A 14,160-nucleotide genomic window follows, 5' to 3' on the forward strand; every position below is an offset into this window, starting at 1 on the left:
AAGTCATACCCTGAAACTAATAAAACATTTTTGAGGGGTACTAGGGTTTTGAATCCAGGGGTACTTTACCACTGTACTTTACACCAACTGTTTTTGTTTTTTATTTTGAGACAGAGTCTCAGTAAGTTACTTAGGGCCTTGCTAAGTTGCCAGGGCTGTCCTTAAACTTGTGATCCTCCTCCTCGACTTGCTGGGATTATAGGTGTGCACCCTCCGCTCAGTCGATAAAACATATTCTAATTCAGGAAGGTCTAATCCAATGGAAAGGCCTCCCAGCTCATGGAGCAGAAGCATAATGCTGTGGAAGTCAAAGCTCACAGATTTACACCAGCTTCAGTGCAGGCCCATCCACGCCCTGGAAGCCTTCTATGCTTGTAGAGGAGGACATCCTGGGCCTAAAGTTCATATAGAAAGGCCTGGACCCAGGACAGCCACAACCGCCTGAAAGAGGACAGAGGTGGAGCACTCACTTCCCAACTCAGAATGCTCAATGCCACGGCCCAAGGGTCACCCAGTGAGCCAGCAATCCCCTCATGGTGTGCACCTGGAATCAGAGACCTGTGAGGTGGAGCTGAGGGCCCAGGAATGAAGTGTGAACATGCAAAACGGAGTAAAACCAGTTGATTTTTGACAATATGCCCACATCACTTATTTTTTTTTTGAATTTTTTAATATTTATTTTTTTAGTTTTCGGTGGACACAACATTTTTGTTTGTATGTGGTGCTGAGGATCGAACCCGGGCCGCACGCATGCCAGGCGAGCTCGTTACCGCTTGAGTCACATCCCCAGCCCCCACATGACTTATTGAGGAAAGATTAGTCTAATGGCGCTGGAACAATGGAGTCACACTCAGAGGAACAAAGATGGACTTCTTACCTGACCCAGGTGTTAGGGTTAGCCCTGAACACATGGAGGACCTGGTGCAGGAGATGAACCTGCAGAGCCGAGCAGGAAATGCAAGTGCACGTTGGTGACCTCTGAGCCGACGGGTCCTAGGAAAGGAGACACAGCAGGCCCTCTAGGGCAAGGGGGCTCTGCTCCGTTCTGCACGTGGGCAGCAGATGTGGGCCTGGCGGGCACGGCAAGTCTGCCAAGTAGGCAGGTTGGCTATGAGCACAGCTAAACCCGTGTGCCGCAAAGAACCATGGGAAAGTGAGGACCCCCCCCCCCAACAGAGGGGACGAAAACACCTGCTCTGACTTGTACATTAAAGGACATGTCCAGAATGTATTGTTAAAAACCTTACAACTCAAAATGTCAAATAACCAGTTTGATTATTTGGCAAAGATTCAGAAAAGTTTTCCAAGGAAGTTACACAAATAGCCTCGATGTCCAAGAAAAGGTGCTCAACACCTAGAGCTGGGGAGTGGCTCAGCCAGAGCATGCTCTACTGGCCTGCATGAGGCCTGTGTTTCGACCCCACAGTCCCCTTGGAAAGGGGCTCAACAGGTTGGTAAGGATGCAAATCTAAACCATGACGTGCCCCTTCACACCCACCAGGCAGGCGTCACCGAGAGACAGCATCGGGTGCTGTTAAGAGTGTGGATCTTTTCCATGCTGTGAGGGGCATGAGACCCCACAATTCCACTTCCAGGTGGACACCTTCAGCAACAAAAACAAAAACATGTCCCCAAAGAAATAGACACGCACAGCAGCATTATTCATGACTACCAAAACTGGCTGGCGCCGTGGCCATGCCTGTGATTCCAACTCAGGAGGCTAAGGCAGGAGGATTCCAAGTTTGAGGCCAGTCTCATCAACTTAGTGAGGCCCTAAGCAACTTAGTAAGACCCTGTCTCAAAATAAAAAGTAGGGCTTGGGGTGTAGTTCAGTGGTTGAGTGCCCCCAAGTTCAATTCCCAGTACCCGCCCCTACCAAAAGATTTTCCAAGTGAAGAAAAATTGAGTTATTCAATTGAATTCTAAAGCTTTTGGTTTAGGAGTTGTTTCTCTCTGGCTCAGAGTTACATCCTTTGCCTGGAGGTGCATGAGGCCCTGGGCTCCATCCCCAGCATCCAAACAGAAGCTGTCTCTAAATGACCGTGTGAAACCATGTCACAAGCAAAAGTCTAAACAGACTTCCTTAGAAGACGTCTTCACTGGCACAAATCACGGGACTGCAGCTGCCACAGATTTCCACTCATTAGCACCTGTGACCCCTGCACCGCAGTCACTTGCTGAGCACTGTCAATACGAAGAAGAAGCCTTCTCCCTTTGACATCCATGGCCCACGCCAGCCAGAGGCTGCCACTTTCCTTCCTTCACCAGTCATATTATTCATATTTATTGTGTGAGAACACTTACTTACTATCATCCACCTATTATTTTTCCTTTGCATTGCTGGGGACTGAACCCAGGGGTGCTCTACCACTGAGTTGCCCCTGGCCCTTTTCTGAAACAGGGTCTTGCTGGCCTTGAACTTGCTGGGATGACAGGCATATGCCCGTTCCCACCTATTAAGCTCTGAATGTACCCTGTGTTACTATGGCAGCAGCCCGATGATGTCCAGCATCTCGAGAATCTGTCCATCATGCTGGACCAACCTGTTGTTGCAGAGCAGCCCCCGCCCAGCACAGCAGATTTTGTGGATTTGACTCAACCCTCCAGCAACTGTGGTGACAGAAATCCTATAGCTGCCTGCGCAGCAGGGTCTCCTGGCAGGTGGCTGTCCCTGGACAGTACCCATCTTCCTGAGGACATGTAGGTTGTTTTCCACTAGTCAGCTCTGTTCCTATGGGTCTGCCTGTGCCGGGTGTTTCTTACAGATGAACAGTCTTGTTGCTCTTCTGAAATCATAGAGTCTTTCTAAGAAATGTCCTAACAGCCCTTCTGAGGTATGATCCATGTGTCCTAGGATCATACCTCACCTTTGAATGTAACCCATTCAAAGTTCCTGGCTTCAAGTAGATTCATAGGGCTGTGTGAACATCAAAATGGTCTAATTTTAGAATATTATCTGCCCAGAGAAAAGCTGAACTGTGGCCAGTGCCCCCTCTTTTTCTGCCAGCCCCAGCGCCTTCCCTGCTAGCCATGTGCACACACCAGTCTTGAGCTGGTACAGGTGCTGTCTCTCTGGCCATGCTGACCAGGGCTGTCTCTGGGCCCTGCTGGCCATGGTTGTGGTGGGAGAGATGCTGCACGGCTTCCTGCAGGGGGAGGCGGGGCCTTGTGGCTTTGGGAGTGTGGTCCTGGGAAGGCAGCCAGGGAAGGGGTGGCCATGTGGGAGGAGGCCCTGCTGGCCAAGGACATGCTGCAGCCCAGCCACCCCAGCCCCCTCCATGTCTCTGACACCCAGTGGTGGACACTGGCCCTCTAGTCCAGCTGCTCGAGGCCACCCAGCCACCTTACTGCTGCCCCAGGAGGTCTTGTCCACTGGTCAGTTTGCATGCATAGGGATGGCCGCTCACCCTCTCTGGCCACTGAGTGGGGAGCTTTGCTGTGCAGAAGAGAAGGTGTGTGAACGGGAGTGCCACCCTCAGTCCTGTCTCCAAGCACCAGAGCCCCAGGGGTACCCAAAGTGCCCCAGCTCACTGCCCACTGCCAGGCCCTGACCTCACCTGCCTGGAGCCAGCCTTCTATTCCCTCCTCCCTGGCCAGCAGCAGGCTCATCTCTAGGCTCTCCCTGTCCAGCACAGGTGGCCACAGTGTGACCAACAGAGGACACGCAGGCCCTGCTGACCCTCCCACGCCCTCTCTAAATACCCTGTCTGGCCGTCTTTGCCCTCCGCCTTCTATCCCCTTGTCTGGGGCTCTCTGCCCTCTTCCTTACCTCTGAGTCTCCCTGACCTCCTTGCTGAGTAGGTCAACATCAAACCCCTAAAGAGCCCACCCTCTGCCTCCCTGCAGGCCACCAGGGCCTGGCTCACAGTAATCAGAGACGAGTTTGTGTCCATCAATCTGCACAGACAGACATACTTGGAAACAAAGGGAAAAAAACCCAGGCTATTCAGAGTCAGGTCAGCTCTGCAGCGGGCACTGACAGGCAGGCCGGGGCAGGGCCTTCAGAATGGGGAAGGGGCCCTGGTGCCCAAGTGGACTTGTCATCTGGGGAAGCGGTGACCTGGGAGGTGCCAGCGCCCCACGTGCTGATGAGGGTTGTCTTTGGCTCTCTCTGCTTGGCCCTGAGCCAGAGGTGGCAAGATGCAGGGACCACAGCTAACTGGTCAAGACCTGTCTGAACCAACGGCAGCTGCCTCAGGCCCCCTGGGGGGCAGTCCTGCCTCCTCGTGTGTCTGTGAGTTCAGTTGCATGCCGAGTGACAAGGACTCTCTGGGCTGAGGGTGGGGCAGGAAGGAGAAAGCGGAGGTGGACACGACTGGGCAGCTCTGGAATATCTGGCTGTGGGCTGCCCAGGACCTCTGGGCTTCTGGGCTGGCATCTCTCCTGGGAGCAGCAGCCTAGCTGGTCTCACTTCCACACAGAGGAGCTGTGACACCAAAGACAAAAGGTAGGCCCAGAGTCCTCCAGCAGCACCTGCTACCATCATCAAGGGAAGCCAGTCCTGGGAATCAGCACCTTTCTGTCCCTCTGTAAAGTGTCCGAGAGGCTTTTGCAGCACCCAGGGCCCAGGGCTGGGTCTCCAGGGCTCACCGTGTGCTCCTGGGGTGGTGGCCCTCCACATTGATGCCAGAAGCCAGGCCTGGGCAGCCAGGGCCACAGCACCAGTGGGAGGGGCCTTGCCAGAAGGCAGCTCAGGCTCAGGCTTCTTCACTGGGATCTGTGACGTCCTGGGCAAGAGTCACCCCCGCCTTTAGGACTGAGAGAGTGTAGCCAGCTGATGCTCAGGAGTCAGGAAGGTCCCATCTGAGGCTGGCAGCAAACACCAGGAGGGACCTCCCATGTGGGTGGTTCCAGCACAGCCAGCGCAGTGGCTGCCCCTCAGGGTCATGGGCAGCTGTGCCCCGAGTGCTAGTCCCATCGGGCTGGACCTCCACCTTGGCTTTCCCAACACACTAAACTTTAGGTGAGCACAGCCCTGTGGTGTGGCTGTCACCACCTCCCCAGCCACTGCTACCCTGTCCTGCCATCTGTCTCTAGGGCTCGGTTCTGGGGGTCCTCATGGAAGTGGGCTGGGCAGGGTAGCCCCTCAGTGTCTGGCCAGACCTGCTCAGCTCAGTGTCCTTGGGGCTGGTCCTGCTGCAGAGCTTCAGAACTTCCTTCTCATCTGTGCAGACCATGCTTGCTTTGCCCATCTGTCTATGGGGACATTGGGTGGCACCCCTGGGCAAGTGTGCACTGAGCTGCCATGCGGCAAGGTGGCTGGGAACCTGATGAAGCAGCATTCATGGTGGTGGGGTGCTGCTTTCCATCAGTGCTGCACATCTGGGGACGGTGCCTGTGGGCTTGTTGGGGGCCAAGGAGGGAGAGGAGTGGGACTAGGGGCCGTTTCCCAAAAAGCACATCACTGATGTCCAAAAACATCCAGCTGTGAACGTTCGGCTTGGCATGGTTCCTTTGGGCTGCACTGGGGGCTAATGTGACAGGAAGTGGCCAGCAGAGGACACAGTGGCAGTTGGACTTGGAGAAGCTCTGCATGCCTGTGTTTCTAGTGACAGGACCCACTGTGAGGGACACAGCAGCAGGTCCCCAGGCCCTTCTCCCCCACAAGTTCTTGGCCACAGAGCACTTCACACCTGCAGCGAGGACAGGAGGCTCAGGAAGCAGGGCCCAACGCGGGCAGAGGACCAGGGCCCGTTGGCCCAGAGCCATGGTGTGCAGGGAACGGGGCAGTCGGTGCTCCTGTGGGGAGGCAGAGCATCTGCAGGTCAGCTGGCAGCACATCTAGCTTTCTCTGGTTCTGAGTTAAAACCGGGTGGAAATTGGAGTGGAAATTGCAGAGGTGGTGGCCAATGACTGAGGGCTAACCACAGGAAGCTGGGCAGTGCAGGGTCTGCCTATGTCTGTTTACTCCATTTCATGACCTCTCCTGGGGAGAAGAGGTGTGCGCTTGCCAGACAGAGTGGCCTGTGTCCACCCTAACAAGGAATAAACTGGCAAAGGGGCTTCCCCAGGAAGGGACCTTGGGCTCAATGCTCAGTGGTGCCCGGGACAGGCCATGGTGCTGAGTGAACAGGGCCCAGCCACTTACCAAGGGTTCTTCTGCAAGGACGCCTGTCCAGTCTCGGACCTAACCTGACACTGGCACCACAGTGGCCACCACGGCCAAGGTCACTGTTTCAACCCCTGCTCACCCTCCTCAGATTGCCTCAAGAACTCCCTGCCTCCTCTGGTCCCAGGGGCTCGGGAGCCGTGATTAGGGTGCACATGCCTCCCCCAGAACCACCCCCCAGCCAGAGCTGAGGCTGGCAGAGGCACCAAGCAGTCCTGGGGACCACATGACTCCAGGAAGGACCCCACACCCCTGAGGACATGCACCTGGCCGGGAAGCATGAGAGGGGCCTGGAGACACAGGTCGGCAGCCAGCGTGGCTGGAACTGAGCCCAGGACCCCTGTAGCTCCAGCTCAGGCCCAGGAAGCTCTGTGGGTCAAGCCTCTGGATGCCAACACGAGCACAAGGGGCCTGGGCTGCCCCTCTCGCCCCACGTCTCCCTTGCTGTTCCTACAGTGAGCCAAAGCAGGATCTGTGAACACGGGCAAGCCACGTCCTGCCTCTGCGTCTCAAACACGCCAGCCTGTGGCCCTCAGCGGCACACAGATTCCACGGCAAAGCTTCGCATTCCCAGATGCATGTCATGGTGGTGTTAGACTGAGAGGAGAAGGTCTCCTCTCCACAGGTGACCCAGCTTGGGGTCCAATGTGGAGAAACTTGGTGAACGTGTGTGAGAAACTTGAGACCAGGTGCAGTGGCCACGCCGTGATCCCACCCGCACGGGAGGCTGGGACAGCAGGATCACAAGTTCCAGGCCAAAATAAAAATAAAAAGGACTGGGGCTACGGCTCAGGTAGCAGATGCCCAGGCTTAAGCCCCAGGGCAGAAAATAAATAAGTTAAACAGAGAGGGAGAGAAACCCAAGATGCCAAGCATAGCTCTCAGAGCTGCCGTGCAGGGTGCAGGGGTGGACAAGGGAGCTGCTCTCCGGGCCTTCCAGCCCTCCAGCCCCTCGAGGGCTCCAGATGCCACCCTCACACGTGGGTTGTGTCCAGCAAGCTTTTTACTTCTTTATGTTTTGGTTCTGGGGATTGAACCCAGGGGTACTGACCACTGAACCACATCCCCAGCCCTTTTTGTTGTTTGAGACAGAGTCTCACTAAGTTGCTTGGGGCCTTGCTGAGCTGCTGAGGCTGGCCTTGAACTCTCAATCCTCCTGCCTCAGCCTCCGGAGCCAGGGTCACAGGTGTGGCCAATACACCCACTCAAGGTAGCACTTTAGAGGAGGAAGTGCTATATTTCACTAAGCCTGGGAGGTGCCAGGGGCTCTTTCCTGGCTCTGCTTCACACCACCCTGGGTTCTTCTGACCCGTGCACCTGACTCTGGCATGAAGAATACCTGTGCTGCTCCTGAGCCATGGCTTGTAGGAAACCTAGACCCCAAGCACAGACCCTCACGTAGCAGAGTGTTCTGCTGGGCGGGGCAGGGGCTCCGTCCTAGCTGAGGTGCTGCTCTGTCCTTAGGGGAGGTCCCCTGGGCACTGCAGGGTGACCCTCATGCTCATGTGGGACGGGGGCGGGAGTCCTGTGACACAGTGGGTGCCGGAGCCCAGACCTCCTGGGTCCCTCCCCTGTCCCACACCTGCCAGACCCAAGCCCCTCAGATTCACAGCATGTCCCTGTGACCACTGTCCCCAGTCAAGGGGGCAAATAGGGCAGGATGGCGTGTGTTCCGCAGCTGTGACCTGCCCTTGGGGACATTCCTGTGTCTGCTGATACCTCAGTCCAAGTCCCGCCCCCCCACATCCTGCTCATCTTACCACGTCTGCCCCGGGGCTGGGGGTCTGCCATCTGTGGCCAGCACCCACCACCCAGGGCCCTGCTGAGCCAGCAGGCAAAGGCAGTGAGCTGGGTGGAGACAGAGCCCTGCCTGACCCCTGGCCCTCCCGGGAGGTCAAGGGCAGGTTGTCTGCTGATGTCTCCAGCAGTCTGGGAAGTGGAAACCCCCAAGGTCAGCTGTGCTTTGCAACACCAGGAGACCTCCAAGGAGCCAAGGGGCAAGATGGCCATGACCACACTTCACAGGGGGACAGCCGAACCCAGGTGACTTCGTCCCCTCCAAGTCTCTGGAATCCTGTCTGCCCTGGTTCTGAGGACGGGGCTCAAGGGCACTACATCCTGCTGGGACCTGCACCAGGGCCGGATGGTGCCTCTCAAACTCAAGGCAGGTGGCCAGGAGGGGTCAAAGCACAGCTGGGAAGAGTCCTGCGTCCATGTGACTCTGGAATGCAGCCGCAGAGAGCAATGGAGGCAATGCCAGGAAGCAGCAGGTGCTGGGCATGGAGGGGGCACCTTCAGCAGCCCACCTGGCTGTGCAGTGAGGCATGGCTCACCCACCCTAGCCCTGCCTGAGGTCCCTGCAGACCCCTGAGGGGCTGGCCACAGGTGTCGATGGATAGGCAGGGGATCCCAGGGACTGGCTTCCTGGGTGGGGTGCCTTGGACGGGAGGAGCCGTGTGCTGAAGACACTGAGGCCATCCAACGTCCACCTGTTCACTGTGCAGAGCTCACCTCACGCAGAGCGCAGGGGCACTAGGGTGGCATGCAGCTCCGTCCCCCTGCAGCCCTCCACTGGACAGCATGGCATGGTGGCAGCCCTCATACATGCTTTGCTGACACCCTGCCCAGTCCCAATTGCTGCCCGGCAAGGACACCTGACGGGGAATGGAGTGTGGTTCAGTGGCCGAGACCTTGCCTGGCACCCACAGCCCCCTGGGTGCCATCCCCAGCAAGAGAAGGCCCATGCAGTCCTGAGGGAGGAGGCCTACCCCGTCCTGAGGGAGGAGGCCCATGCCATCCTGGGGGGAGGAGGCCCATGCAGTCCTGAGGGAGGAGGCCCACCTGGCCTGAGGGAGGAGGCCCATGCCATCCTGGGGGGAGGAGGCCCACTCTGTCCTGAGGGAGGAGGCCCACTCTGTCCTGAGGGAGGAGGCCCACCTGGCCTGAGGGAGGAGGCCCACTCTGTCCTGAGGGAGGAGGCCCATGCCATCCTGGGGGGAGGAGGCCCACTCTGTCCTGAGGGAGGAGGCCCATGCCATCCTGGGGGGAGGAGGCCCACTCTGTCCTGAGGGAGGAGGCCCACTCTGTCCTGAGGGAGGAGGCCCATGCCATCCTGGGGGGAGGAGGCCCACTCTGTCCTGAGGGAGGAGGCCCACCTGGCCTGAGGGAGGAGGCCCATGCTATCCTGGGGGGAGGAGGCCCACTCTGTCCTGAGGGAGGAGGCCCACTCTGTCCTGAGGGAGGAGGCCCATGCCATCCTGGGGGGAGGAGGCCCACTCTGTCCTGAGGGAGGAGGCCCATGCCATCCTGGGGGGAGGAGGCCCACTCTGTCCTGAGGGAGGAGGCCCACTCTGTCCTGAGGGAGGAGGCCCACCTGGCCTGAGGGAGGAGGCCCATGCTATCCTGGGGGGAGGAGGCCCACTCTGTCCTGAGGGAGGAGGCCCACCTGGCCTGAGGGAGGAGGCCCATGCTATCCTGGGGGGAGGAGGCCCACTCTGTCCTGAGGGAGGAGGCCCATGCTGTCCTGAAGGAGGAGGCCCACCCTGTCTTGAGGGAAGAGGCCCACTCAGTCCTGAGGGAGGAGGCCCACCTATCCTGAGGGAGGAGGCCCATGCTGTCCTGGGGGCAGGGCATCTGCACTCTCTATGAGGCTAGAGTGGGTGATGTTTTGGTGGTCCTCCCAGGGCCACTTGGAGTTGCAGCTGTTTGACTCGGCTTCCCCACCATCTGGGAGGGCCACCCCATCCTTTCCCCCTCCAACAGACAGAGCACCCGATGTCCACAGCTCGGGCTGCCAGATGCACGCTGCCCCTCCCGCGTGTGAGGGCTGGCCCTGGTTTTCTCTCCGCTCTGCAGTGGCCTTTGCCCCACAGTGCCCAAGGTGCCTCCTGGCTTCCTGAGGTCTAGAACTGGGAGCCCTGCCTGGCTCAGCCAGTGGTGGGTGCACTCGCCTGGGAGGGTGGAAGGTCCCGCGTCTGCAGAGGCAGAGGAGCAGGGGTGTGACTTGGTCCTCCTTCCTAGCTATTTGAGCTGCTATGAGAGAGGTGCTGAGTTTTAAATTGTCTTGTCTGGAGCTTTTGAACTCCTGTCACTCCTCAGTTCATGTGAGGTCAGTCAATTGTTCCCTGTAGTCTGTACCTTGGGAGGGGAAAGAGTCTCCCAACAAACCTCCTCCAATTCCACCCCTAAAATCCATCAGCAGGGTTCCTGCTGGCCAACTGTAGGTCCTGGTCTTTTCCTGGCCATTCCTAGTGCTGGGAGGTGGTGCAGGGGCAAGTGCCTTTGTCCACAGATAGTCGCTTATGGGGAGAGTGTCTGGGGCCAGTGGAGGGCCCATGGTGCTGTAGGACCAAGGGTTCTTGGTTGCACAGGGCGGGCCCTAGGAGAGCTGTGGACACATAAGCATGTAGGTGCTGCCCCTGAGAATTACAAACAGGGTCTCTGGTGCCAGTCAGGGAGGCCTCCCTGTGGGGCCCCCAGGCCAGTTCTGGGGAGAAGCAGCCCATGCACAAAGGCAGAGGTGGTCAGATCCCAGCACTCTGCCGATGCCCCACGAGCTCAGCAGAGGTGCAGCCTCACTAGGAGGAGGTGTTCACACTTTTCTGTTCTGCATTAAAACGAAGGCGCAAATGGCCAGGACAGGGCAGAGACGGCCCTTGGCTGTACCCTGCTAGGGGACAGTCTGTGGATGGCAGCAAGGACCCCAGTCTTCCCCTTTCAGGGACAGGCCAGACTCTAGAGATGCACAAGGGCCTATGGGGGCCGGGCTAGGGAGGAGCTGGGTGAGTGCAGGGGTGGGGTCTTCTAGAGGAGTGGACCTACGTTGAACAGCGGGGTGGGCACTGTCCATCAGGAGAGCTAGGCCCACAAGAGTGTGAGCCACAGACTTGGTGCTGGGCTGGTGGACTGGGACCCCCATGCCTGTTAATGATGGAAGACAGGGAGCTGTGGGAAACCTGAAGGGCATGTGGGGGCGGGGTGGAAGCCATGGGGGGGGCTCATGGCTGTCTCTGTAGGCCTGTGCTGTCATGGCCAGCATGGTGTGGAGCCTGCTGCTGCTGCTGCTGCTACCACCGCTGTTCCTGACAGGGATCCAGGACAGGAGGAAAGTGGGCCACAAGGTAAGGGCTGCCCTGCCCTCTGGGTGCCCTTGCTCTCTAGTGGGCCCGGAAAGGAAGGGCAGCCCAATGGGCTGGAACCGCAGCCGAACCTGGTGTGGAGACCCAGGCCTCACAGGGTCAGGGTTGGGGTGGCGGGGAGGCCTGGCCTCCAGGCAGGGCCTGAAGGGAGCTGCCATGGCACTACCCCGGACCCCTCTCAGTGGACCTACCAGGACACAGGAGGACAAGGGAGACCGCACCTGAGGGAAGGTGCTGGGTCTCAGAGCCTCCCTCACTCCTTCCTGGGCAAACATCCGGTTCCTCTGATCTCCCCCAAACCTTGCAGCCACATCCAGAGGATCTGATCCCTTTGAACCTCCCTCCCCTCTCTCCTCCCTGCCTCTCTCCAGCACAAACCCTCAGTCGACAGGATACATGTGCCAAAAATCTCCCTGGGTGGAGACCCCTAGGGGGTCTGCCTGCTCCAGCTCTTGGTTAGCTGTATGACCCTGGGAAAGTTACTTGTGCTCTCTGAGCCCCAGTCTCTTCACATATAAATGCCAGTTTGAGTCCCTAGTTGGAGGATGGTTGACCCCAGGAAGCCCTCTGGGGACCGCCCTCACGGAGGCTGGGTCTACGGGGCGGGTCCTGGAGCAGCTAGCAGCGCCGACCTTCCAGGTGATCCGAGAGCCCTGTGAGCACGACGAAGAGTGCCAGAGCAGATGCTGCGTCGTCAACAACCTGAGCCCGCAGCGCTTCTGCACGCCCAAGACCTTCTTCCTCCAGTGCCTGTCCTGGACCAAGGTGCGGCGGGGGCGCGGCGGGCGTTGGGCGTCGGGCATCGGGCGGCGGGCGGCGGGGGAGGGTGCCGGGTGCCGAGGCAGGAGGCGTGTGGTCCCCACAGCCCAATGGGTACAGCTGCCAGGATCACTCGGAGTGCCAGAGCAAATGCTGCGTGAGGAGCAGCCAAGTGCCGATGCAGTTCTGCACGTCCAAGACCCTCTTCCTGCAGTGCGTGCCCTGGCGCAAGGTGCGCGCCAGGTGGGGCGGCGCTGGGAGGCGCGGGGCGGCGCCTGGGGCGGCGCCTGGCGGGGAGGGGGGGAGGCGGTGACTTCGGCTGGTTTCTCCAGCCCAACGGAGAATACTGCCGAAGCCACAGCCAGTGCTGGAGCCAGTGCTGCCTCCACGTGCCCCAGATCAGCGCCTTCCGCTGCTCTGCCCGCAATGGCATCCTGGCCCAGTGCCTGCCCCTCGTGAGTCCACCCTGCCCCCGGGGTCTTCGCTGGACAGCAGTGCCTCGGGGCAAAGAGCAGGGGGCCCTGCTGGACCCCGGGTTCATTTGTGAGGTGGGAGAGTGTGTGGGGCTCTGGGTGGCGCTGGGCCTTCAGGTCTGGCTGCACACAGGTGCACATTAATGTAGGGCTGTCACAGAGGGGCCAGCAGCTGGACCAGGACCCAGAAGCCAAGCCCTGGGACTGGGTGGGACTGGCCGGAGTCACAGAGCACCAGTCCTCCTGCATGCCGGAGTCTGCGTGTCTGTGTGGGGTCCACCACGTCAGGCAGGGGGTTGGCCCTTCTGGGGAGTCCCTGTCCAGCCGGGTTCCCCGGCTCCGTGGTCCTGACTTCTGGCTGCCCCTAGTCATGAGCAAGAACCTGCGGCGGCGCCGAGCCTGGATTGCCAAGAAACGGCGGGACTCCGCGCTCCTTTCGTGCTCCCGCGCGGGCTCTTGCGCCTGTAGGGAGCAGAGGCCTCGGTGGCGCGCGGGTGGTCGCTGGCGTGGTGCGCGGCCCGATTGTGCGAGGAATAAACCCGTGACGAGGAGGCGGTGTCTTCTCCCTCCTTGCCGCTCATTACCGCGGCCCCACCTCCGCGGAGGCCCCGGCGCCAGGGGCCAGGCCCACCCGAGACTCCGTAATTAAGCCGCAGAAACGCATGTGGCCACCACCGGTGAAAGCATTAAGTTGGCCATTCAGCTGCAGAAGCGTCCTCGAGAGAAGCGCCGGTGGACTCAGGTCGGCGCCGCGCCTCCCGGAGCCCAGGACCTTCCCGCGCCCGGCCCTGGGCGCTCCCGAAGCCGGGCGCTCTCCGCCCCTCTCGGCGAGCCCTCCTCGGGTGGCGTGGGTGCCCAGCCCGTCGCGATCTGCGCGGGTCCCGCTAGGCGTCCCACCGGGGCCTCGGCCTCGGGCTGCCGCGAGCCTTGGCTGTTACTGGAGAGCATCGAGCGCCAGGCTGGCTCTCCAGCCTGGGTGTCGTTAGAAGCCCCGTGAGAGCCCCTCAACGTGGGCCTGAAGGACTACCAGAAACAGCCTCAGGAGGGAGCTCAGAATCCGGCGGCGGGCCCCTTTCCCGTGCTCCAGCTCATGGTCGCAGCCGGGTCCCGGTGCTGCGAGCTCAGGGCCCTGCAGCTCCAAGGGCGGCCCCTGGGTGGCGATGAGGCCTGGGGAAGTGGCCCAGGGCTGCTCCAGTAAGGGTGGAGGTCGCCCCCTTGGGTCCCTGACTTTCCCCTTTTCAGAGAACCCTGAAGTGAACACCTAGCTGCTGATGCAGGGCAGGTGCCTGCCAGAGGCACAGGCGACCTCCACCGAGGCCTGTGAGGAACAGCTTCACAAGGAACGTGCCCCCTGTGTCCCAGGGAGAGGAGCTCTGCTCCCAGCCGCTCCTTGCTGCTTTGCCTGCCTCTGAAGCAGCCCACACCGCTGCTGACCTCGATGGGCCTCCCCTGCCACCAGGAGTCACCTAGGCTGGTCCCTGCTGCCCTTCAGAAGCCCCCCAGCTGTCTGCAGGCATGGCATGCCCTCTGGCTTTGAGGGAGAGTGAGCCTGTGACTTTCCTGACCATTGGAGGGGCCAGCGAAATTACTTTTTGTCCAGAAGCTATAACATGGAATTTTAAAAAATCCTGGTAAAATACACACAGTACAAAATAGGCCACTTTGTTATCTATTCATTTTG

At 59.6% G+C, this 14,160-nt stretch overlaps 1 protein-coding gene across 1 annotated transcript; it reads left to right on the forward strand.

The window, feature by feature from the left end:
* The first annotated feature begins 11,145 nt into the window (after positions 1-11,145).
* Positions 11,146-12,630, forward strand: Lrcol1 (leucine rich colipase like 1). The gene is made up of 4 exons (XM_076855492.1): positions 11,146-11,229; positions 11,773-12,012; positions 12,113-12,238; positions 12,339-12,630. Exons 1-4 carry the CDS (start codon positions 11,146-11,148, stop codon positions 12,621-12,623), a joined length of 735 nt encoding a protein of 244 aa, XP_076711607.1. The 3' UTR covers positions 12,624-12,630.
* The last annotated feature ends 1,530 nt before the right edge of the window (positions 12,631-14,160 follow it).

This window comes from Callospermophilus lateralis, chromosome 1 (genome assembly GCF_048772815.1).
Source record: "Callospermophilus lateralis isolate mCalLat2 chromosome 1, mCalLat2.hap1, whole genome shotgun sequence".
NCBI lineage: Eukaryota > Metazoa > Chordata > Mammalia > Rodentia > Sciuridae > Callospermophilus > Callospermophilus lateralis.

Bases quoted from the DNA above. Each gene is read 5' to 3' on its own strand.
- Lrcol1 (XM_076855492.1), top strand. From the start codon at position 11,146: ATGGTGTGGAGCCTGCTGCTGCTGCTGCTGCTACCACCGCTGTTCCTG. The intron at 11,230-11,772 runs GTAAGGGCTGCC...TATAAATGCCAG, and splicing joins GGAGGAAAGTGGGCCACAAG to TTTGAGTCCCTAGTTGGAGG. The intron at 12,013-12,112 runs GTGCGGCGGGGG...TGGTCCCCACAG, and splicing joins AGTGCCTGTCCTGGACCAAG to CCCAATGGGTACAGCTGCCA.